This window comes from Micromonas commoda, chromosome 12 (genome assembly GCF_000090985.2).
Source record: "Micromonas commoda chromosome 12, complete sequence".
NCBI lineage: Eukaryota > Viridiplantae > Chlorophyta > Mamiellophyceae > Mamiellales > Mamiellaceae > Micromonas > Micromonas commoda.
This window is the reverse complement of record NC_013049.1, coordinates 503,697-527,160: the sequence shown is the minus strand read 5'-3', so window position 1 is coordinate 527,160 and position 23,464 is coordinate 503,697. Positions and strand designations below refer to the sequence as shown.

Below are 23,464 nucleotides of genomic sequence, written 5' to 3'. Positions count from 1 at the left end.
CGTCGTTCCGAGCACTTTGGAGGGCGCCACGAAGCCGAAGACGTCAGAAATGTTATTGTTATGAATTCAACATGAAAGTAGTCACGAAAAATGTGTGGGTGAGATTTTCGTACTGAATCTCTGTTGCGGATCGGTCTAATTGTCTAATTATCTTGGAGGCGGTCTCCGCGTTTTAATTAATCGTTTCCCCCCCGGCGGGTCGCCTCACACCTCGGGACGCGCACCTCAGCAAGGTTCAGTCGCCCTTCCGATGTCCAGCGCTCTCCTGAATCTCGCGCGTCGCGCGGTCGCGCAGGCACCCGCGCGCGTCGCCGCCCGTCGCGGCGTCTCCACCTCCGCGCCCAAGTTCGGTGGCGCGGACGAGCCCGCGTACATACACGCCGAGAAGATGTACGACGTGGGCGCGACCAAGGCGCGCCCGCTCGTCTTCGGCGTCGCCACCGCGGCCGTCGTGCTCATCGGGGGGTACATCCCCGTCTACGCGTGCCAGTTCCAGAACCGCAAGGCGTCCGGCTAACGGAGAACCCGCGGTGATCGGGGCGAACCCTAGCCTAGAAATTTGTATCCAAACAGTATCTTTGTACCTTCACTGGAAAAAATCACCAGACTATGCTCACGCCCCGGCGCTCTCCAGTTCGAGCACCTCCCCCTCCGTGTTCGCGAACGTCCTGTGCGCGACGTCCCTCTCCGCCAGATCCTCCCGCACGGGCTGCTCTAAGATCACCCCGCACCCGAGGCACACTCTTCGGTCATAAAACACCGCAAACTGACCAGCCGCTAAACCTTGGTCGTCGGCTTCGATGACAACCGTCCCGGCGTCGCCGTCGATGTCGAACCGAAGCGTGCACCGGTACCTGTTCTCGCCGTGTCGTACCTTGCAGTACAGCTCCGACGTTTTCGTCGCGTCCACTTCCGACGCGGACGCGCCCCCGTTCACCCCGCGTGATGAGGTCGTCTCACGTGAGGTCGCCCCGTCATCGTCGCACCCGTCCCCGTCGCAAGCCCAAGCTAACCTCGCGCCCTCGCCGCCGTGCCCCAGCGCGTACCCGTCCGCGTCCGACGCGGGCGCGGTGCCCGACAACCAGCTGAACTCGCCCACCCTGAACGTGTTCCGCTCCTTGTCCACGCTGTAGTAGTCCCTGGTGACGTACACGACGTTGCCGGGAACGTCCTTGGCGGCGACGTACCACGGCCCGCCGCTCAGTCCCAGGCCCGAGCGCTGCCCGATGGTGTGGAACCAAAAACCCGAGTGCGTGCCCAGCCTCGTCCCGGTCTCGAGCTCGACGATCGCCCCCGGGCGCTCGCCCAGGTGCTCGGCGACGAACTCGCTGAACTTGACCTTGCCCAGGAAGCAGATCCCCTGCGAATCCTTGCGCTCCGCGTTGGGAAGCCCCGCGCTTCGCGCGATTTCTCGAATCTGCGTCTTCGGCAACCCGCCGATGGGAAAAGTCAGCGCCGCGAGCTGCCGCTGCGACAGGTGCGCGAGGAAGTACGTCTGGTCCTTGCGCGCGTCCCCCGACATGATGAGCCTGCACGGGTGCCTGCGTGAAGTGCCGTTCATTCCGTCGTCCCCGTGCAAAGTATCCGCCAGTATCCCCTGCACCCGGTCCATCGCGGCGTAATGCCCCGACGCCACGCGGTGGAACTCGCCGGCTCGGTTCGTCTCGAGCCAGTCTGTGAAGGCGCCGAACTTGACCCTCGAGTTGCACAGCATGTCGGGGTTTGGCGTTCGGCCTCGTGAGATCTGCTCGATGGAGTGTTTAACGACCAGGTCCCAGTACTGGTTCGTCAGCGGCACAACCTCGAGCGGGACGTCGAGATGTTCGCACACCCCTCGCGCGACGTTGAGGTCGTCCTCCCACGGGCACGCGTCCCAGGTGTTTCGAAAGTCCTCGACGAACCAGATCTGGAGGTAGAACGCGACGCAGTCGTGGCCCGCGGCTTTGAGGAGGGTGAGCGCGACGCTGCTGTCCACGCCGCCGCTGAGGAGCACGGCCACCTTGAGCTTCCGTCCGCCGTTCAGCGCGGGTGGCTCGCAGAATCGCAGCATCTCCGGGTCGGGGGTCCACGGTGCCGACGCGGACGGGTCGACGCCGACGACGTCCGCGAGGACGAACGGCGCGGGTTCGTCGGCGTTCACGATGATCCCCGAGTCGTCGGGGGAGAGAGCGGCGAGGGGCGAACGACGGCGGGAGGAACCTCCCCTCACCGCCGCCTCGCTTCGCGCTACCCTTCCGAGGCTCGGCCGTCGCGGCGCAATCTCACGCGCGACGCGCCCCGCGGTTCGGTGGCGCGCCGCCGCGCCGACGAACGGTGCCGACGCCGCGACGACGTTCATGGCGTATCGTGCGCGTCGACCGGTTCCCCGCGGATCCCAGCACCCGCGCGCGTCCAGTGTCCATGGACTCGCCTCGCCGTGCGAGAGAAAAACCCTTCGTTTGCGGTGTGGTCAAAGCCGTGCGTGTGGTGAAATTTTCGCGCGTGGTTCTCGACGTTTCGCGCTACGTAACTCTCGCGGCTGACTCAGCACCCGGCCGTGGTCTGCCTGACCCCCTCGTGCGTCAGCAGCTCGCTCAGCCCCGCGGGCTTGTTCGGGTGCTTCCCCACCGCGGTCGCCACCTCCTCGTCCGTCAGCAGCAGCTGGATCTCCCTCCAGTGCTTGTGACCGCTCTGCCCGCGGCCGCGTCGGAGCGTCACGGCGCCGCCCAATCCCGCGCCGACCCCCCCCGTCTGCGCCTCCACCAGACCCATCGCCAGCAGACCCTCGAACGCCCTGGACAAGGTCGGGCCCCTCGCGCGGCCCGCGTCGCCCAGGAAATCGTTCGCCGCCATGTTCTTCAGCTCGTCCTCGACGTGGTTAAAGTTGAAAACCGCCTTGCGACGGAACCGGTGCAGCCGCGACATGGCTACCACCATGCACAGCTCCAGCGCGGAAACCCCGCTCAACGCCCGAACGTACGTGTCACCGAGCAGCCTCTGCGACGCCACCATGATGTCCTTGGCCGCGATAGTCCCCTTGTTCCTGTCCATGCACGCGAGCGCGAAGAGCGCCAGGTCCGACGCGGCTCTCGGCGTGCACTCCAACGCTTCGTACGCTCGAAGCGTGTGGTCCACGCCAACCTGCGATACGGCGGCGTCCACGGCGTCGTTCCATCGAGCGGCGAAGCCCGGGTCGGGCGGGTACACGAGCGCGGGTTCGATTCCCGTCGGTGACGCCGCGGCGCCTTTTCCTCTCTCTTCGCCCCCTTCTTCGCCCCCTTCTTCGCCACCGTCACCCGGCGGCGGCGGCGGCGGGAGGGGAAGCGAGAGCGCGTGCCTCACGAGCGTCGCCGCTCGCATCCTCCCCACGGGCGGCGCCAGCAGGATCCTCCTACTCGAGAATCGCGACTTGACGCGCTTCTCCAGCAGCTCCGCGGCGTCGTGTCTGCACGTCACCCCCACCACCGCAGCCTGCACCTGCGTCTGCTGCAGCAGGTCCATCACCGCGTACAGCAGCGTCTGCTTGGGTCGGTGCGCGAACAGGTCAAACTCTTCCAGCACGAAGACCACGCCGCGTCGCCCGTTCTCCAGCACCCTGAGCACCTCGCGCATGAACGCCACGTTCTCGGCGAAGCCGGCGGCCCGGCTGAACTCGAGCTCCTCCGCCTTGAACCCGAGGCACAGCTGCTCGGCAATCTCCCTCATCGCGACGCGCTCATCCGCGTGAAGCATCCCGTTGAGACGTACGGGGAGGACGCCGTCGCCGTGAGCCTCGCGGAGCTGTCGCAGCGCGGAGTCCAGCACCAAAGTCTTGCCGCTGCCCCTGGCGCCCACGAGCAGCACGGAGTTGTTCTGCCCGCCCGTGATCGTGTCGGTGAGGATGTCGGTGAGGTGCCGCTGATGCTCGCAAAGCTCGGGGCAAAAATCAAGCGCGGTTTCTCTCGGCGCGGCGTCGCCGGACGACGCGAGGAGACGCCCGCGGAGGTACCGCACGGCGGCGTCTCCCGGGCGCGCGTCCACGACGACGATGCGCGGATCCTCCGCGGGGTCCGGGGCGGTTTTAGGCGGCTCTATAGAAGCCTCGTCGTCGGCGGATGTTTCTCCGGCGGCGTTTTTGTTTTTCCGCGTCGTCGCGAGCGTAGGAGCGAAAGCCGCGGGGATCCCACACGGAATGTTGAGGGTCGCCATCACGCGCTCGTTCCTCGCGATGTTCGCCCTGCGCGTTCGCTCGAACGCGGTGAGGCCGTCGTCCGGGGAGGGCGGCGGGGAGCCGCGACGTTCACCCGCGTCGACCGCGCCGCTTCCGTCTTTTCCGTCGTCGTCGTCGGGCGCGGCTTGCGTCGGGGCGACGACCCGTTCGGCGTCGTCCCGGTCGTCGACGTCGCCTCGGGCGTCGATCGCCTCGGGCGTCGGCGTCGCTTCCCTCTCGTCGCCGTCTCTTCGTCCCGGCGGCGCCCCCGGCGGAGGGAGAGTTTCTTCTTCTTCTTCTTCTCCACCCCCGGGCTGGACGGCGTCGCGCATGGCCGCGGCCAGGTTCCTGGTCGTCGCGGTCTCGTCCCCGACGACGCCCGGCGGCTGCGTCTCCGCGAAGTTCACCACGTCCTTGGCGCACCCGAACCTCTTGCCGTCGGGTGAGAAGAATCGCACGCGCTTTTTCTTCGTCGACGTCTCGACGCTGGCGCGCCAGCCCGCGCTGAGCCTCCGGCCCGTCTCCGAAAACACCCTCTCACGGAGCTTGGCGGTCTCCTTGTCCTCGGGCTCGGGCGCCGCCGCCTGAGTGGGCAGGATTCCGGCGAAGACGTCGTCGGGGTCCCCGACTTTGTCGGGCGAAGGCGCGGGTCGCGTGGCCATCGCGCCGAGCCGGTGATCCTCGGAGGACGCGCCCAGGGTCGCCTGCGAGTCGGGCACCGCGTCGTCGTCGGCCTCGACGCTCTCGCCGTCGATGCGCGGGGCGATCGCGTCGCCGCCATCGCCGATACGCTCGGAACCGTCCCGGATCGGCGCGGCGGGATCGAGGTTCTCCTGCTCGTCTCCCGCCAAACTCCGATTACCAGCACGGTGATGAGGCGTCGCCGCCGCCGTCGACGCCGCATCAGCCTTGGCGCGCTTCTCCTCGCCGTCGCTCCGGTCCACCCCCGCGGTCCCCAGCGTCTCCAGCGCGCCGCGCTTCATCGATCGCGCCGGCACGCGTCCCTACCGCTCCCGCTCGCGCTTCCCTCTGCCGGCGCCACTCCTGGTGTTGGCACCCCGAGAGCACTGGGCACTTTGAATTTTGGGACTCTTCTCCGTCCGGCCGTGATGACGAGTCCGACCGTTTTCAGCTGCATTTTCAGGTTTTCGCGTGAAGCGGTTCCCAATCCTGACGTCTGGTCCTATCTGGCAAGCTGGGTTGACAGACCATGTGATCTGCGCCGGATCGAAGGCAATCGGATACACGGAGCCGGACTCGCGAGACTGGCTCGTCGATTCCAGCACTCTTGCTTGGGAAGATTGGGTGGGAAATCGATAAGAAATCGCGCGGCGGGCGTTACGTTCTCGTGGGGGCCTCTCGCGAAAATATCTTCGACCCGAACAGGTGTCAGCATCGAGGGTTTTAGAACCTCCGTCAAGTCCCAAAGGTCGCGCCGCAACACTGGGTGGCCGTTTCCAGGCGAAATTTTCTGATTTTCGCTCAACAGCGAACAGGGATCAGACCCTGGAAATAAAAGGGATAAAAGAAGCGCGTGTTCGACAGCTGTCTCCCATTGGGAACCGGCAGCGGCGCGGGCGACGGCGCGATGACGGAGGCGAAACCCATGAAGAAGGTCCACACAGACCCAGACTTCTGCGAGGTGCCCATGTCCCCCCTCGCGGGCGGCCCGACTCCGCGCACGGTGCGTCTCACGCGCGCGCTCCCCACGCCAAAAACTCCAAACCGACCCGCGTGCGCACCTGGTAGAACACCGGGGAGAACACCACCGGGTAGAACACCGGTCGTGGCGACGAACGTGCCCCGATTTCGTGCTGATTTTATGCCGTCGTTCCCTATGGGGTGCATGTGAAGCCCCCGCGCCCCCGATACGCCCGCGTTCGTCACGAATTCTCCCGCCAGGCGCGCCCCCGTCGAGCGGTCATGCCGAAGCGAAACAAGTTGTTTTTATTCCTTCCCCCGTCTGACCGACACGACCCCGCTTCTCGCGATGCCCACGCCCACCTCCGCAGATTCAACACGCTCTCATGGCGGACACGCACGATAATTTACTTCAGGATAACGTGGTGGAGCTCACGGGTGCGTCTCAACCCCTTCATCTCGCGTGAACGCGCCCGGGATCTAACCGTCAACACCCCCCGATCGATCTGTCGCGTGATTGATTTCCGCGTGACCGACGCGACCGACGCGACCGACGCGACCCGCTGACCCCCGCCCCCGCCCCGCCGATTCCACGCAGAGGAGGAGAGACTCGTTCACATGAAACGCAGCCACCAGGCGAGGAAACACAGGAATCGTCACGACAGGACCGACGGCGGCAACTTCGACAGGCCCGCGGCGGACGGCGACGCCAAGAAGGCGCTCCCCAAGAAGGCCACCACGGTCAAGGTTGGCCTCAGCGCCGACGGCAAGGCTTCCGTGTACGTGGTCGCCGCCGACGAATCGGACACGTCGTCCTCGTTCAGCAGTCACATGGAGCGGAGCTTCTCCGGCAGGGGCGCCACGGGGCGACGACGGAGGGGCTCCGTCATCGAGTACGACGAGACCGAGCTGGCCGTCGCCAAGGAGGGCCTCGAGATGGACATCAACACCCAGCGCGCAAACTCGAGGACGCTGTCGGAGTACGTCACCACCCTGGAGAGCGAGGAAGCGAGCTCGGACGTGATCGCCATGCGCGATAAGAGCCGCACGATGGAGGAGCTGATGGTGGGGGACGTGCAGACGCTGGCGAGCGCCATGCTGCAGAAGGCTGCGGGCGTGGCGGTGATGCTCGAGCACGCCAAGGTTGACAACCTCCCGTCGTTCCTGTCGTGCATCCGCGAGAACGCCATCGACCTGATGAGCATCAACTCCAGGAACACCAGCGGTACCACCGCACTGCACGTCGCCGCCGCGAACGGGTGCATGAAGGTCCTCGCGCACCTCGTCACCGAGGTGTGCGTCGACATCAACGCCGCCGATAACTGGACCAGGACCGCGCTCGACGAAGCCACAAAGGCGGGCCACGAGGACGCTGTCCGGTACCTGCTCGCCGCCGGCGCCAGGCACGGGACGAACATCGACTGGAACAGACACAGGGGAGAGCCCATCGAGACCCCGCCGAGGACCTCCGCCAGCCCCGAGCCCGATGAAGTTAGCGAGGGGGGTGCCAGGGACGGACAACCGGGGATGCTCGCAAAGTCCAAGTCCGCACCACACGGGCGCAGGCGTCGCGCGTCGCTCACCGACCTCGCGCGGATGGACGCGCCGGGAGCCGCCGTACCGAGCCAGGGAAACTCTCAGAACGCGCGGCAGTACAGCACGATCGCCGTGGACCCCGACAATTTCATCGGCTCGTCGCCGAGGGTAAAGGAGGCGACGACGACGAAGGTACCCCCCGCCAAGGCGTCGTCGGGGCGGTCGCAGTCGTCGTCCACCGAGGCGCCCGCGACTCCCGACGAGGCGTTCACCAAATCCCTCAAGGCGAAGAAGAAGATGAAGGGACCCCAGGACGACTCCGACGACGACTCCGACGACGACGACAACGACGACACCGCCAACGAGGAATCCGTCTCGAAGGGGAACAAGGCTAGGCTCGAGGCCATCATCGACGAGCTCGACGCCGCGGACGTCGCCGCCGCGCAGCAGAAGGGTCAAGGTCAGGGTAAGGCGTCGCCCGCCGACGCCGAGCTCGAAGCTGCGTGCAACACCCTGGAGCGATCGATGACCCAGAGCGTGTACTTCCTCCCGGACGGCACGGCGGAGTGGGAGCTGCTGCCGTGGGACGTCAAGGTTGACGACGTGGTGGGCGAGGGGGCGTTTGGGGAGATTCGATGCGGCCGCTGGCGAGGGTCGCCCGTGGCGATCAAGACGCTCAAGAGCGACTGCATGACGGACGCCATCGCGCTGAAGGAGTTCAACTGCGAGATGTCCATCTGGTGCCGGCTGGTGCACCCGAACATCGTGCAGTTCCTGGGCGTGGGGTACAAGGCTGGGCAGCCGCCGATCATGGTTTGCGAGCTGATGGGCGGCGGGTCGCTGCAGCAGAAGCTGCTCGAGCTGCAAAGCTGGGGCAAGAAGATGGACTTTGACCGCGCGTTCAAGATCGCGAGCAACGTCGCGGCGGCGCTCAACTACATGCACTCCAGGCGACCCTACGCCGTCATCCACCGCGACCTCAAGCCCGCCAACATCCTGCTCACCAGCAACGGAGTCGCCAAGGTTGCCGACTTTGGCCTCTCCAAGATGTTCGACATCACCACGCCCCGCGAGCCCGCGAGGGAAGAAAACGACGACGTTCGCTTCTCGCCGTCCTATCTCTCCACCCAAACCGAGGCGAAATCCTCCGAGTACGTCGAGAAGGTGTACTCGCAGCTGTACGACCACGCGTTCCTCATGACTGGCGAGACGGGCGCGTACAAGTACATGGCTCCCGAGGTTTTCAAGCACGAGTTTTACGGCTTGAAATGCGACGTGTACTCCTACGCCATGGTCGTGTACGAGGTGTTCGAGGGATTGTTGGCGTTCGGTGACCCGATCACGTGGGCGCACAGGGCGGCGAGCAGCGAGAAGGCGAGACCGGGGTGGAACTTCATGGCGGCGTACGAGAGCAGGCGGTGCGAGGAGATGTGCAAGCTGGTGGAGCAGTGCTGGCACTCGGACCCGAAAGAGCGGCCGACGTTCATGCGCATCGCCAACGTTCTGCGCAGCATCGGTTACATCTCGAAATTCGAGAAAAGGCCGGAACTCACGGCTAAGGGAAAGAAAGGAGGAGCCGCGGGCGCGGCTGAGGCGGCCGGATGTAACTGCGTCGTCATGTGAGCCGGCGCCTGGGGGATGGGGATCATCTTTTTCTCATTTGAATATTGACTGCTGATGACTACTACCTTCAAAGGTAAGAGCTAACCTTGCGAATCCCGGTAGAACGCTCCTATGTCCCTGAGCTGACGAGATATGAGCTCGTAGCTCGTGAACGTAATCGCCGCCGCGGGCGTGGTCCTGACCAGGTTAGTCCCCACGCCCCGGTAGAACGCCCTCCATCCCCCGCCGTCCTTGTATATCCTCCCGATCAGACCGAACAGGCCCTCAAACGGACCCAGGCCCTGCACGTGCATGTGCGATCGTATCACCTCGTGAGGATACGTCACGCTGCTCGCCACCATCTTGGCCACCGCCGACGCCACCACGAGCTCCGTCGGCGTGAGATCGCCAGTCGCCTTACCCCGCCTCGACGCGAGCTCCAGCTTGAGCTGCTCGTACACTGGAAACTGGATGACGACGTGCGATATCCCAGCCAACGACGGCGCCAAACCGCTGTACAATCCCCTGGCGCCCTCCTCCGCGGCGACGCGCCCGAGCGCCGAGAACGCGCCGCTGTAGGGCACCCGCGTCGGCATGGACGCCCGCAGCGCCTCCGAGTGCTGCACCTGAAGCCGGGTCTTGACGACCCACAGCGGGTTAGTCACGAGCACCGTGGCGACGCCAGCGCCGGCGGCGCTCACCATGTGCCTGAGATGCGGCGACGACCACGATTGGCTCCCTGCCGCTCCCACGGGCTCCATGAACTCCTTGAGACCCTCGTAGACGGTGAAGTAGACGGCCCAGTTGGGTAACAGCGCCACGATCGTCGGCGTCAGCCCTCGGTAGAGCCCGACAAAGCCCTCCGTCCTCGCGATGGCGGAGAGCGATTGAAGCGTCGACACGTACGCGTCGCCCCCGACGCGCAGGGTGGACACCTGCAGCCTGGTTTTCAGGACGTCCAGGGGGCACACGATCGTCGCCGCGATGGCGCCAGCGCCGGATCCCGCGAGCGCGTGGCTCACCTGCGGATCGGTGAGCGCGTACATTGCGTCGTGGAGGATGCCGCGGCGCGGCAAGGCGGGAGGCGTCGCGCGCGGGACCCCCCCCGGCACGGTCCTCTCCGCGGCGGCGTGCGCGGCGAACGGCGTGGATGCCGATGAAGACGACGCGACGCGCGCGGCGTTCGCGAGCGCGCGCTCGAACATCGGACCGCGCCAGCCGTCGCCCGAGAAGGCACTCGCCGTGCTCGCCTCGGCGTCTCCTCGCATCCCGCGGGTCGCGCGCCCGCTCGCTGCGCCCGTGCGCCGGATTCCCCCGCCCGCCCCACCTCGGTGACCCGCGCCCCACTCCCGAGATCCGAACATCGCCGATACGCGCTCGCCCTCCAGCGAGACGCGCCCACTACTGACCCGAACGCGCCGCCGCGTCTCCCGATTGGGTGAGGAGGGACTCGAAGCGGACCGCCCGTGCACGCTTCGCAGTCACGTGACGAAATACACAATTAGACAATCACGTCGGGGGTTCACGATTGATAGGTATATTATTGGTCAGCGACTCTAAAAAGTTACCCATTAATGTCAAATCGAATTTTCGACATGAAGATGCGACTCGCTCGTCCCTCTCGACGTCACTTTCCGTCTGTATCGACGTCCAGCACCGCTCTGGCGTGCGACAGGTTCGGCGACGCGCGAACCACCCACTCCACCACGTCCCGCAGCACCTTAAAGTCGTGGTGCCTCGCGATGTCGTGCATCACCCGGAGATCATCCGCCGTCGCCGAAGCATCCTCCACGCAGCCGTACATACCCCCGCACGCGCACCGCGCCGCGAGGTGACTCACCTTGATCCGCCTGTCCCGCGTGCATCGCAGGTCCTGCAGCTGCGCCTGCCTGACGCGCTCGTTGACGTGCGCCACGAGGGTGCCCTCGATCCACTGCGGATCGTACGGGTTCCCGCACGAAGCGCAATCCCAGTTGGCGTCCTCCACCAGCCTCTCGTCTCGGCACAGGTCCAGATCCGCGCACGCGCTGCAGTAGTTGCACACGGCGTCGCGCATGACGAACGTGACGCACGGCTCGCGAAACTCAGCCTGCGGCGAATACTCCGGGACCCGGAGGAGCTTGAGCGCGTTCTTTCGAAGCAGCGACACCGGTCCCTCCACGCTCACATCCAGCGACAGCGCCGCGCAGAGCGTCTTGACAAACGCAAGCGCGGGTGAGCCGCGGAGGTCTTTGGGCAGGTGCGCGCCGGGCGGCGTCGGGAATTTGTGCTGCGGCCCGAGGTGCCTCGCCGTTCCCGGGCCGAGCACGCGGTTGATCTCGCCCACCAAACGGAGGATGCGTTGGGAGAAGTAGCCGCCCACCTGGCCGGCGAGCCACGCGGCGCGTTCCTCCTCGGCAGCCTCCGCCGCCTCTCGGCCCCCAACCAACGGGGTTCGCGCGTTTTGAAGAGGCTCGTTCTCCTCCTGGCCCCCTTGACCGGGTTGGCTGGCCGCCTCGCGCGCCTGGGGCGGGGTGGCGTCGAGGAGACACTCGTCGAGGGCCTCGTCGCCCTCGTGCTCCAAGCCCTCGGTGTCGAGCGGCGGCGGAACCGCGGCCTCCGCGTCGTCCCCCTCGCCGTCGTCCAATCCGTCGACGTACTCGACGTCGTCGCTCCGCTCGTCGTCCAATCCGCCGCCAAAGTCCCGCTTCCACGGTCGGAATATGAACTCGGACACGACAACCTCGAAGTGCTCGCGGATCGACTCCGGCAAGAAGCTGGCGATGTTCCAGTGCATGTCCAGCGCCTCGGCGGCTTCCGCGACGCCCGCGGCTCGCGTCGCCACGGGGTCGAGCTCGAAATCGTCGGGGCCGAGGGTGTCGTGGCCGGACCACTGCTTGGCGCCGGGCAGCGCGGACGCGAGCAAACCGCCGTAGTCGTACGGCCCTCGAAACAGGAGCGAGTGCCACTGGCGCGAGGGCTCGAGCTCCAGCCACGAGAAGAGCTCGCGGCGTCGAAGCGACGCTCGCAAGCCGTCCACGAAAGCCGCGGCAGAGGCGAGCCGGTGCTTCCCCGTCGCGATGGTGATCGTCTGCATGTCCGCGTGGACGACCGTCGCCCCGAGCTTCTTCACCTCCGCGAGGAGCAGGGTGAACACCTTCTTCATGCACAGCTCCACGAGGTGCCTCAGCGCGGGCTCGCGAAGGGTGGAGAACGCGGAGAGGAGCCATCGCCTGAGCTGCCCGAGGAGCGCATCCGCGTACGGGTTCCTTCGCTCCGTGGCGTCAACCAGCCAGTTATTGACGAGCGTCCTGAGCGTCCTGAACGCGGCGGCAGCCTCGTGACCGCCCCTCACGCCGCTATCGCCGTTATCCTTACCCGAACCCACCGTGTTCTGCTCGTACCCGAGTAAGGCGCCCTGCTCCAGATCGTTGAGAAGGTGCGCGTTGGCGATGGCGCAAACGGCGAGGTGGTGCGCTTTCAGCTCGACGCACACGCACCGGTACGCGCCCGGGTTGTTCACCTCCGCGCGCGTCGTCTGGAGGGTATCGTCCAAACCCGACAGCGCGCCGTCGCCGGACCCGCCGCCCAGGTCGGGGACGCCGCCGGGCCCCGTCCATAAAAGTTGGGAAGAATCGCGAAGCGCGCGAGCGAAAAACGTGTCCGCCGTGTGCAGGCACCAGTCCTGCCCGAGGTTGCCCACGGGTATGTGCGCGTAGCGGGAGATGGCGACGCGCTCGGCGAGCCAGTCACCGTGCGCGGCGAGCCTGGTGCACGCCGTCTTGGCGGCGTTCACCTGCCAACCGATCGCGGGCATGGACGCGGTGTCGGCGGCGTTGGCGGGGACGTGAACCACGGGGAGCCTGGCCAGCGCCGGGATGATCGCGCCGAGCCTGCCGGCGACGCCCTCGCGCCGGATCGACGACCCGTCGACAACGTCGACGCCCGAGTCCCCGGGCGCCTCCACGACGCACACGGCGGGTCCCTTGGGATCCTCGAGGTACGCCTGGAGGTGACGGGACACCGCCGCGCCCGCGGATTCGTCATCCTTGACGTATTCCACGGTCCAATCGATTGCGCCGTCCGCACTTTGAGTCGCCGCGTCGTCGCCGTCCGCCGATGACACCTCGGCCCTCGCCGCGCGCCACGCGCGGTCCATCGCGGGGACGGACACTTCGCGGACGCCCTGGTTCCTCCGCCCGTTTCCAACCGCGCCGGGCTCCACCACCACCAAAACCCCGGACCCGGTAGCCGGGGTGTGCAACGCGTACACGCCTTTACCCTTGTCACCCGCGCGGTACAAAGACACGTGGCGCATCATGCCCCTCACCGCCTGGGACGCGTCCGGCTTCGCCAGAGGCACGTAGCCGCACTCCGCGGTGGTTCGCATCTCGAGCTGGTCGAGGTCGTACTCCAACACCTGGCCGTCGGCGCGAGACTCGTCGCGCCTGAGCGACGCGACGCAGCCGATCTTTTGCACCGCCGCCTCGAGCAAAGGCACGTGCCTCTCAAAGACGCCGACGACGTTGGGGTTGGCGAGCAGGTCCATCACCTCGAGACCGGACGCGTACTCGGATTCCTCCATCTTCACCTCGTACACGTGCTCAGCCTTGGCGCCTCTGGGAAGAATAGCCGAGACGCGCTTCTTGCCGCCCAGGCCGAGGTCGCCCTCCCTGTCGGGCGAGCGCATCGCGACGGCGAGGCGGCGCGAAACCTTGATCGGGACGGAGTGGATGGTGCCCGCGGCGAGGACCCACGCGGTGAAGTGACCGGGCCCGGCCGCGGCGGGCTCGATCTGGACGAGCTGCCACGCGGACGTCGCCAGCGTTCGCTCGCGAGACTCGACAAAGGCGCCCAAGCCGCCGGGGCCCAAGGTTCTCGGACGGGTCATGGATCGCCCAAACCCGGGGGTGACCCCGCCCGCCGCGGCGAGCGCGTCAGCCTCTTGCACCCTGCGTCGCTTGCGCTCGGCGCGTTGCAGACGCCACTTCGCCTTGTGGTGACGCAGCCAACCGTCAAAGTCTTGGCGCTTGTCGGGGCACGCGCCGAGTGACTCGAAAGCCTCGCGCGCAATCTCCACCGGGTCCAAGGCGTTGCGGCGGCGGACGTTGCCGGTGACGTTGCCCCCGTCCGCGGGGGACGGCCCAGAGCCCGGGAGTGTTCTCGCGGCGACCGCGCCGGTCTCCGGGGTGGTCGGGACGCCGCCGCCCGGGGCGGAGTCCTCGACGCCGCGGAAAAAACGTTGGACCCTCGGGCCGCTCGTCTTGCCGATGAGGGTGCCCGGCGCCGCCCCGGCCGCGTCCTCCATGTCGAGCTCGTCGCCGCGCGCCTTCTTGCCCGGCGTGTGGGCGGCGTCGTGTTCCGGCGCGTTGGGGTCCTTGGCGGCGAGGAGCTCGCGCTTAGCGTCGTGCGCACCAAACAGGTCGGCGAGTTTGCGCTGCTTGAACTTGTCATCCTTCTCGCGCACCATCTTGTGGAGCCAGTCGGGGTGAGTGACCCTGGGGCACGGGTTCGGGACGTGCTGCAGCGCGGCGGGAATGCTGATGATCTTCTGGATCGCGCTCGCCAGTCGGGTCTTGTAGTAGTCCCAGTCGAGGAGCTCCCTCATGTCGGGGACCTCGTCGGCGTCGCCGGGGGGGGAATCCTTGGTCCAATCGCGGAGGAACGATCGGGCCACTGCGGGTTCCGCCTGGAAGATGGTCACCGGCACCGCGCGCTGCGACGTGGGCGCCCCCGCGGGCTTCTTGGTGATGATGTACTGAGCCTTGAGACCCTTATCGTTGGCGATGTCGCCGCCGATGAAAGCGCCGAGACGCTTCGCCGTGGTCGTCGCGCACGATTTCCTGTCGCCGTACTCCTCGAGGCTCTTGGACATCGTGGTCGCCTCGGAGATGTAGTCGACGAGGTCTTCGTCGGTGAGGTCCCTGCCTTTGCTGTCGAGCATGTCCAGCCACTTGTTTGCAACCTTGCCAACGGCCTCGTACACCTCCTCCAGCGTGGTCCCCTTGAGGAACTCGTCAAACACCTCGGTTTGAAACATCTTGATGAGCTTGAGCTCTCCGCGGCGTTTCACCTCGAAGCCCTTGAGCTCCTCGAGCGAGCCGTCGAAGTTGAACACGGCGTATCGCTTCTTGATGAGGATCCCTTCCTCCTTGGACGCCGGGAGGATCATGGCCTTGTACGGGCCGTCGACTTCAAACTCGATGGTCATCTCGGAGGAGCTCTCGTAGGTCCTCTTCTCCTTGTCCGTGAGGGTCTGATACTGATCGTTTGTGCACTGCAGCGCGGTCAGGCGGTTGAGCACGGAGCACGGGTAGGAGATGGTGAGCTTCTTCTTGTTCACGCCCTCCTTGGGCTTGAGCGTGAACTCCTCGGGGAAGGTCCCCGGGAGGCAGCACCAGATGCCGTCTGTGTCCAGCTCCAGGGGCTTGCCGATGTCGTCGACCAGCCTCTTGGCCATCTGAATGATCTTCGCGCCCGTGTACGTCACCACGCCCGCCATCTCCATCGAGTACCAGCGCGCACCCTTGCGCATGACGTACCCGTAGAAGGAGTTGAGGATGCACTTGTGCGCCAGCTGGAGCGAGTCGAAAAGAGTCACCATGTCCTTCGCCTCCTGCACCGCGATGGGGTTGCCGCTTTTCTTCGCGTCGCCCAACTTGCCCTTCCACGTCTTGTTCAGGCCCTTGTACTCGTACCTGCGGTCGCGGAAATTCTTCACGGTGTCGACATAGAAGCCATTCTCGCGTTGACAGATACCCGCCATCTTACTCTCGGTGATCGGCTTGTCCAACACGCGCTTGTAAACCTTCTGGCTGTACATCTTAAGACGGTTCTTCTTCGCCGCCGCCTGCTCCTCGTACGAGAGGTCCGCCCAGTACCTCGGGCGCCCGTCGCCCGTGCCGTCCGCCTTGGGGGGGAACTTCTCAGCCTCGAGCTGTGCCTTGATGGCGGCATAGTCGGAAGACGTGGCGGCGTAGTGCTCGCCTCTCCAGAGCCACTCCATCTCGCGAAGGCAGGTCTTACCCGGCCGGTTGAAGTCACACGCGGCGCACACGTCCTCGGTGACCATCGCCGGGGGTTGGAGCCGGTTGGTGAGGATGATGTTTGGGTACATCGCCGCGACGTCGAGGTGGTAGATGAGCGGCTTGGCCATCTGGACCGGGTTGTCCCTCAGGTCCACCAGCTTCTCGGCGATGGCGGCGCGTACCTCGTCGTAGTTCTCGACGTCTTCCGGCGTCATCTTCTTACCCTCGTGGTACAGCGCGTACTTGAGATCCTCGTCGAGGGAGTCGAGCAAGCCCTGGTATCCCTTGGGGTTCATCCTGAACTTGGTGGGAATGTCCGCCCGGAAGACCCCAGCCTCGAGGCACTCCACGTGTCCGCCGATGTACGTCTCGGACTCCAGCAGGTGGCCTTTGTAGTGCTTTTCCCCGGCGCTCTGCGTCTTGTTCGGGCACACGATGTTGGCGCGATACGCCTCCACCATCAGGAGAGCCTCGCACAGGGTACCGGAGCCTTTCCGCAGAACCTCGTCGGGCGACAGCGGGATGATGGTGGCCAACGAGAAGATGAACGGGTGCACGTAGGTCATGTACAGGTAGTAGGTGGACACCGCGTCGGACACCGAGTAGGCCGCCATGTGGTGCGGCTGCTCCTGCGCGAACGGGAGCATGTCCTCCGGGTCAACCTCCACCGGGTTGTATCCCAGCTTCGCCTTGGTCACCGCTTTCAAGCCGTGGGACCCGGCGGGAAGATACGAATCACGCTTCACCCAGGCGAAGGCGTCGAGGTGCAGTGCGCTCCTCGAGCGGCACTCGCCCGTCTTCCTGTCGCACCTCATACCCAGCTCGAGGTACATGCTCATGCCGTTCTTCTCCGCGCGGGTCTCGACGAAGGGCCAATCGAAAAAGTCGCCGTTGTACGTGACGTAGACGGAGGGTTGCACTTCGCGCATGTGATCGAACCAACGACGAAGCAAGGCGGCCTCGTCGGGCTCGTTCCACACGATGAACGGCCCGGGGTACTCCGGCTTGGGGCTGTACTCGAAATCCTCGATGTCGGCGCTCACCACCTCGCGGTTGATGATCAGGTACCCCTGCCCGTCCAGCATGTACGAGATCATGAAAACCTGATCGTACTCGGCGTCTGGAAACTTGAGCGGCAGCTTGGTGGTCTCGATGTCGAACGCGCAGATCTTGACCTCCCCGCGCGCCAACATGTCCTTCCTGTGCGTCATCGTCACCTCCCCTTGCTTCACCTTGACCTGGTACCACCACCCGCACCTCGTCTCCGTGTCGATGAGGAAGCGCATGTGGTACGGGACGTCGTACTCGCGGATGTCCATCATGGCGTCCGCGTAGTTGGCGATGGCCCTCTTGCCCTTGGTGGACTTTTGCTCGCCGCCGCGACTGACGCCGTGGTGCGCGCGACCCTGGTGAGTCACCGCGCTGGCCTCCATCTGGTGCAGCGCTTCGTACGCCTCCGCGGCTTCGGACCTGCTTTGGTTCTTTTTCACCATGGGCAACACTTCGCGGCGGACGTCCATCAGGTCCTGCACCGTCGCGAACGTCACCTTGAGGTACTTCTGCTTCAGCCCGCTCAGGTGGTTCTTGAGGTCCAGGTCCTCCTTGTCGAGCACGGTGACGTCGTGGATCTTGCCCTCGTACCGGCGGCGGAGAAACGCCTCGACGTCGTGCTCGCAGTTGGGCTTGGTGGCGATGAGGAAGTAGGGCGCGTACCGGACCTGAGCCTTGAACGTGTCGCCGTCCTGCTGCATGAAGTAGCAGTTGACGGCGCTGAACTCCTTGCCGGTCTCCGCCTCCTGAACCGTGGTCTGGATCGCGGGGATGGGAAGGGTTTGGAAGATGAGTCTCGCGGAATTTTAAAAAACGGAAAGGGCGGGGTGCCAAGCTTTGGAGAGATTTTGAATCGGGGCGCGGGAGGGGGAGCGAGCGGGGGGGGTATCTGCGGGCGTATCGCGTATGGATCGACGCGTTCTCGTCCTTTAACGCCGCCCCAATTCCGCGTGAGCGGTCGTATCGGGCGTTCGGGGCACTCACCGATGAAACGTTGACCAGCCATCCGAGCCTCTCGTCGCCCTCCGTGAAGTTCACGAAGCCGAGCCCAGCCTCGAGGGCGTCCTCCTCCTGCGCCATCTGCAGCCTAGACTTCTGGTTCTTCCAGTCGCCGTCGCCCTGGCCGCCGCGGCCGCGTGCAGCGTGATGGCCCTTACCCCTTCCGGCCTCTCCGTACATGTTGCCCTTGGAGCGGCCGGACGCGTTGCCGCTGAACGCGGGTGCTCCGCCCATCTTGAATCACGATGCGACGTGTGCCCACTGCTTTCAGCCCGACCGATCTGGCGAACCCTCGACCCGTCCTCCCCGGTCGCGTCAGTTCGCTGCCTCGTCACGAGAGCCGACTCGCGCGCTCTCCTTCGCTCCGTCGCGCCGGCCGGATCCGCGATTCGTCTCGCAGTCGCCGCGCGCGTGCACTATGATCCCGCGACCCGAAAGGCGCCCGCCGGATATTCAAATTTTTCGAGCCGCGCTGCGCGCTGGTGGCTGGTGCCGCTCGATGAATGCGATGGTTTCGCCTCGGGGCACTTGGACGGGGCGCGGGGTTTGGATGCCAGCGATCTGGCGGCCGAACGTGAGTGGGCCGCTCCCGGATGTGTACGTCGAGGTCGAGGTGACGGAGGACGCGTCGAGCAAGGGGACGAAGCGGAAGAGAGCCCCTCCCACAAAGGGGCCATGCGAGCACGGGGTGAAGTATCGGTCGAATTGCAAGGTGTGCAGCGCTTGTCCGCACGGGAAGTGGCGCCGTCGGTGCAAGGAGTGCGGTGGGTCTGGAATCTGCGAGCACGGTCGTCACCGCTTTAGCTGCAAGGAGTGCGGTGGGGCATCAATCTGCGTGCACGGTCGTGAGCGCTCTCGGTGCAAGGAGTGCGGTGGGGGCTCAATCTGCGAGCACGGTCGTCAGCGCTCTCGGTGCAAGGAGTGCGGTGGGTCTCAAATCTGCGAGCACGGTCGTGAGCGCTCTCGGTGCAAGGAGTGCGGTGGTGCATCAATCTGCGAGCACGGCCGTCAGCGCTCTCATTGCAAGGAGTGCGGTGGTGCATCAATCTGCGAGCATGGTCGTGTACGCTCTCGGTGCAAGGAGTGCGGCGGGGGCTCAATCTGCGAGCACGGTCGTCAGCGCTCTCGGTGCAAGGAGTGCGGTGGGTCTCAAATCTGCGAGCACGGTCGTGAGCGGTCTAAGTGCAAGGAGTGTCGCGCCGCGCATTAATGATCAAAAACACAATTTCGTGTGATGTATGACAAATTGGTGGCGCCGTCGTCGCCGTGCGGTCCCGTCACTCCCTGCTCGCCAGCATCTCGTCCGCGATCTCGCCAAAGTCGAAGGCGTTCCCGACGCCCAGCGACGGCGTCCACAGCAGCGACGCCCCGAAACCCGCCCGCGCCGACCCCTCCACGTCGTTGACCGACGAGTCGCCCACGTGCACGCACGCCGCTTCGTTCCCAACCTCTCCCAGCCTCTCCATCGCCGCCTCGAAGATCCTCGCGTCCGGTTTATCGCTCATCTGCTCCGCGGAAACGACGACGGTGTCGATCAAGGACTCGTCAAAGCCGCAGTCGCGCAGCAGCTTGGGCAGGCGCGTGTCCCAGTTGGAGATGACAGCCACTTTCACGCCCCCGGCTCGAAGTTGCTTAAACGCCTCTTTGGCCCCCGGCGCGACGCACCACGCGGCGGGGTTCTCGTAGTGTGCGTACAGGTCATCCAGCACCGCATCCAGCGTCGGGTCGTCATCGGCGAGCCCCCCCATCGCGGCGGCGACGAGCGGGCGCCAGAACCCTCGCCCGTCGCCGACGTACCTCACACCGCGTTGCTCCGGCGGCGGCGGCGCCGCGAACCCGGCTCGAATCGCAGCCTTGACGCTATCCCTCGTGATTCCCCGCACCCCGTGCACGGCCGCGAGTCTCAAGTAGGTCTCCGTCACCGGTTCCACGGGCGATAAAAGGCACCCGCCGACGTCGACGGTGAGCGCTCGCCAGCCCCCGTGGGGCGCGGGTGGTAACGAGGGCGGTCGAACGGACGGGTCGAACACGTCGAGCGGATACGAATCTCGCAGCGTTTGTTCCAACACTTCGCGAACACTTTTGGTGAGCCACCGGTGGAACCCCGCGTCGTGGGCGATGACCAACCCGCTCGGGTTCATCGCACCCGCGTGAGAGTGGGAGTAATCGTACCGCCGTCCCGCCGCGTCGGAGACGACGCCGCCCGCCTCCCGGAGGAGCGCCTCACCGCCGCACGTGTCCCACTTTTTGGTCCCGGCTCTGAGAAGCACGCCGCAGTGCGCGGCGCCCTCCAGAACCCTCAGGAAGTGGTACCCGGTCGCCGAAACCTTCTCGCCGATCGTCGCGTTCGTCGCGTCGAGCACCGCGTCGATCCTGTCGTCGCGGGTCACGCGATTAACACACACGGTGAACCCGCCGAACCGAGATGAAGCCGCATCGGACGAGTTTATACCCGGTGAGTCACCACCCCCGCCGAGCCCCGCGTTCCACACCCTCCGCGCGTCGCCGATGTCCTCCAACCCTCGGACCCCCACGCCGCGGCCGCCCCACACGATTCGCCCGGCCGTTTTGGTGTGAAACGGCTGCCCGATGACCCCGGCGGCTGGCCTGCCGTCGACGGCGACGCCCAGGAGGCACGTCACCGCGACGAGGTTACCGGCGGCGAACTCGTTGGTGCCGTCGAGCGGGTCGACGTAGACGCACACCCTGGACGCGTCGATGGGTTCGCGAACGTGCGAGGGCCACGGGGTCTGGGCGAGGTCCAGCGCCGCAGCGGCGGCGGCGGTGCGCGGCGCGAAGAACCCTCCTCCTCGTCCGGTTGGTCTCGACGACATTTCACCTGCCGCTCCGTCTCCGAGCTCGAGCTGGCCCTCGTGGGACTCCTCGCCCACGACGGGCAACGTCGGGCAGAACTCGCGAAGGGCGCGCAGGACGTGCGTTTCGATTCGCCTGTCCGCCTCCGTCTGCGCGTCTTTCACGTACGCGCCGCTGACGTCGTCGCGGCCCCCCTTATCCCTGAGCCCGAGATCCCCCGAGTTGAGCACGCCTCGGATGATGCCCTCGCCGTCGGCGGTCAGGTCGAGCAGGAGCGCGACGAGGTGCGGGACGCTGATTTTGGCCACCTTTGGAGCCGCGGTGTCCACGTGCCCGACGCCGTACCCGCGGATGTCGTCGGAGAAGGACACCGACGCGCGCGTCACGACCGCGGTGGCCGGCCTCCCGTGTGTCGTGCGCGACCGCTGCGGGACTGCCGCGAGGAACGACGGCCCGCGGGCGCGCGTCTGGACGCGCGGGACGAACGCCGGCGCGGACGCGAGCGAGCGACGCACGCGTGCGGTCACCGTGTGGCGGTGACCGGGCCGCAGCCCGCGCCAGATGGTGGCGCTCGCCGACCACATGGCCAAAGGTGTGGCTCGTCCAGCCAGCGGGCTCGTCATCAAGGTGCCTTTCCGTGGCTCTCGTTGGCGGCAAAACGTGAACGAGATCGACGGAGAAATCAGTCATCGCGTGAATGAAATGGCCAAATAGAGTCCAATGTGCGCGTCAGAAGGTGGGGAACCAGTAACAGGTAACGGCAAACTCGGCGGATAATCTGAGCAGCCAAGGATATTTCGGTTCGGCCAATCGGATTGTCGGAGCGCACGTTTTTTGACGCACGTTTTCTCCAGAGGAGTCTCGTGTGGGTGGTCTCCTTGGCAGTTGTCAACGCCCGCGCGACGGCGGGAGAGAGGGTTGGGAGAGAGTCGAACGACGAGAATGCGGTGGCCCGTCGTCGTGGCTTCGGTGGCCCTCCATAACCCCGGTCGGCGGCTGCTGGACCACTGCTGGGACTCGTTGGGTGGTGCGCACGTCGACGTCGATCCGCTGGCGTCGAACGCAACCTCCACCGGGGCGGATGATTCGGGGGGCACCCACATGGACCCGCTGGTCACTCGGCTGCTGTTCTGGCTGGTCTACACCCTGGCCGCGGCGATCCTGCTGGTGTCCATGCTCAGGATCTTCCCGCCCCCCGACAGGGTGTTCCCGCGAAAGAGGCCCGTCGCCGGGGTGGTGCCGTGGTGCTGCGCGGGGCGGATGCTCGGTTACGGCGTCATCGACTGGAGGGAGGGGAAGCTGACGCCGTTCTGGCGCTACTTCCGCGAGCGACACGACTTCGTGTCGCTCTGGCTCGGCGACCACGAGTTTATCACGTTCCGCATGAGGCTCGTGCACTTCATGACCGACATCTGCTGCACCATGTCGCTGTCCATGGGCCTCGTTGACCTCCAGAGCGGCAGCGTTCAGGGCGACTTTTGGTTGTATCAGGTCTGGGTCTTCGGAGCGCTGTTCGTGTATCAGATCGTGCTGGGCATCGCACTGCGTGTGTCGGCGGTGGGGGCGTCGGAGCGAGCGATGCACGCGCCGGGAAAGCCCGCCACGAGGCGGGTCGAGCGCAACTACTTCATAATGTGCTTCTCGTTTTCGGCGGTTTCGATGCTGTGCGCGATATCTTACGTGCACGTGATGGACGAAGCCGGAGGGTGCGGGGACGGCTTCCAGACGTTTCTGGCGTACATGTACATCTTCGCGCTGTACGAGTTCTTCGGCTGGTTCGTCCTGCACCCGTCCATAATCACGTTCAGGTGGGTCCTGGGCGGGGCGCTGATCCGGCTCAGCACGGACGCGGATACGGACGAAGAGACGATGGCGTGCTGCTGGAAAAAGTTGCCGTGTTGCTGCTGCTGCGGGTGCCCGCCCCAGCCGTCCGCGAGGGTGGACCACTGGGGATACGCCAAGGCGGAGCCCGCGCTGGACAGGGGGGAGAGCTCCAAGGGCGGGAGCGTCTGGTCGGCGGACGTGGAGAACGGCGGGGCGTCGCCGACGCCGAGCTACAGGTCTCGGCACACCAGCGAGCGAGACTTGGTGCTCGAGTGGAAGAAGAACAAGGCCCAGACGTCGCTCGTCGTGGCCAAGGAGCTGTTGCGCAGGGCGTCGAGGGCGAAGGAACGCGCGCGGATCGCGCGGACGGAGACGGCGATCGCGACGGCGGCGGCGGCCGAGGCTGAGGCCCGGGCGGCTGAGGCGAAAGCGAAGTCGGAGGAGGCCAAAGCCGCAGAGGCGGAGGCGAGGGCTCTGCGCGACGCGCTACCTCCGCCGCGGCCGGGGGCGCCGATGGTGGACCCCCCGACGCCGCAGTCCATGATGGCGACGCCGCCGCCGTCGATGGCGCTGCCGCCGCTGGACGAGGCCGCGTTCGAGGTTGATGAGGTGCATCTGGACCTTCCCGAGGTGCATCTGGACCTTCCGGGTGATCTTCCGCCGCTGGACACGGAGTTCTCGGCGGTGTCGTCGGCTATGGGAACCGCGGGTGACGAGGGGAGCGTCGGGTCGAGGACCCCGCTGAGGGAGGACGAGTTCCGGGGGTTCTCGTTACCCCCGATGCCGGAACGATGACGCGAACGTAGACGAAACGCGCGCATAC

At 66.0% G+C, this 23,464-nt stretch overlaps 10 protein-coding genes across 10 annotated transcripts; 4 read left to right on the top strand and 6 right to left on the bottom strand.

Annotated features, from left to right (window-relative positions):
- Positions 1 to 250: 250 nt before the first annotated feature.
- MICPUN_63090 (predicted protein) lies at positions 251 to 517 on the top strand (the record flags this gene model as incomplete). The annotated part of the gene is made up of 1 exon (XM_002509235.1): positions 251 to 517. One exon carries the CDS (start codon positions 251 to 253, stop codon positions 515 to 517), a length of 267 nt encoding a protein of 88 aa, XP_002509281.1.
- A 96-nt stretch (positions 518 to 613) lies between these two features.
- Positions 614 to 2,050, bottom strand: MICPUN_87017 (predicted protein; the record flags this gene model as incomplete). Its single annotated transcript, XM_002509002.1, has 1 exon — positions 614 to 2,050. The coding sequence occupies one exon, from the start codon at positions 2,048 to 2,050 to the stop codon at positions 614 to 616; it is 1,437 nt and encodes a 478-aa protein (XP_002509048.1).
- Positions 2,051 to 2,837: 787 nt separating this feature from the next.
- On the bottom strand, positions 2,838 to 3,876 carry MICPUN_68713 (predicted protein; the record flags this gene model as incomplete). Its single annotated transcript, XM_002509001.1, has 2 exons — positions 2,838 to 3,234; positions 3,349 to 3,876. Coding segments are annotated over 2 exons (925 nt in total), but the record flags the coding sequence as incomplete, so codon positions are not given.
- A 3,058-nt stretch (positions 3,877 to 6,934) lies between these two features.
- MICPUN_87088 (predicted protein) lies at positions 6,935 to 8,968 on the top strand (the record flags this gene model as incomplete). The annotated part of the gene is made up of 3 exons (XM_002509234.1): positions 6,935 to 7,300; positions 7,913 to 8,443; positions 8,555 to 8,968. The coding sequence occupies 3 exons, from the start codon at positions 6,935 to 6,937 to the stop codon at positions 8,966 to 8,968; spliced, it is 1,311 nt and encodes a 436-aa protein (XP_002509280.1).
- Positions 8,969 to 9,048: 80 nt separating this feature from the next.
- MICPUN_87061 (mitochondrial carrier family) lies at positions 9,049 to 9,993 on the bottom strand (the record flags this gene model as incomplete). Its single annotated transcript, XM_002509000.1, has 1 exon — positions 9,049 to 9,993. One exon carries the CDS (start codon positions 9,991 to 9,993, stop codon positions 9,049 to 9,051), a length of 945 nt encoding a protein of 314 aa, XP_002509046.1.
- Positions 9,994 to 10,470: 477 nt separating this feature from the next.
- On the bottom strand, positions 10,471 to 18,237 carry MICPUN_63095 (predicted protein; the record flags this gene model as incomplete). The annotated part of the gene is made up of 2 exons (XM_002508999.1): positions 10,471 to 17,762; positions 17,989 to 18,237. 2 exons carry the CDS (start codon positions 18,235 to 18,237, stop codon positions 10,575 to 10,577), a joined length of 7,437 nt encoding a protein of 2,478 aa, XP_002509045.1. The 3' UTR covers positions 10,471 to 10,574.
- A 265-nt stretch (positions 18,238 to 18,502) lies between these two features.
- MICPUN_63096 (predicted protein) lies at positions 18,503 to 19,213 on the top strand (the record flags this gene model as incomplete). The annotated part of the gene is made up of 1 exon (XM_002509233.1): positions 18,503 to 19,213. The coding sequence occupies one exon, from the start codon at positions 18,503 to 18,505 to the stop codon at positions 19,211 to 19,213; it is 711 nt and encodes a 236-aa protein (XP_002509279.1).
- A 142-nt stretch (positions 19,214 to 19,355) lies between these two features.
- MICPUN_72362 (predicted protein) lies at positions 19,356 to 19,976 on the bottom strand (the record flags this gene model as incomplete). Its single annotated transcript, XM_002508998.1, has 1 exon — positions 19,356 to 19,976. A coding segment is annotated over one exon (621 nt), but the record flags the coding sequence as incomplete, so codon positions are not given.
- A 144-nt stretch (positions 19,977 to 20,120) lies between these two features.
- MICPUN_87252 (predicted protein) lies at positions 20,121 to 20,837 on the bottom strand (the record flags this gene model as incomplete). Its single annotated transcript, XM_002508997.1, has 1 exon — positions 20,121 to 20,837. A coding segment is annotated over one exon (717 nt), but the record flags the coding sequence as incomplete, so codon positions are not given.
- Positions 20,838 to 21,759: 922 nt separating this feature from the next.
- MICPUN_63098 (predicted protein) lies at positions 21,760 to 23,436 on the top strand (the record flags this gene model as incomplete). Its single annotated transcript, XM_002509232.1, has 1 exon — positions 21,760 to 23,436. The coding sequence occupies one exon, from the start codon at positions 21,760 to 21,762 to the stop codon at positions 23,434 to 23,436; it is 1,677 nt and encodes a 558-aa protein (XP_002509278.1).
- Between the last annotated feature and the right edge of the window lie 28 nt (positions 23,437 to 23,464).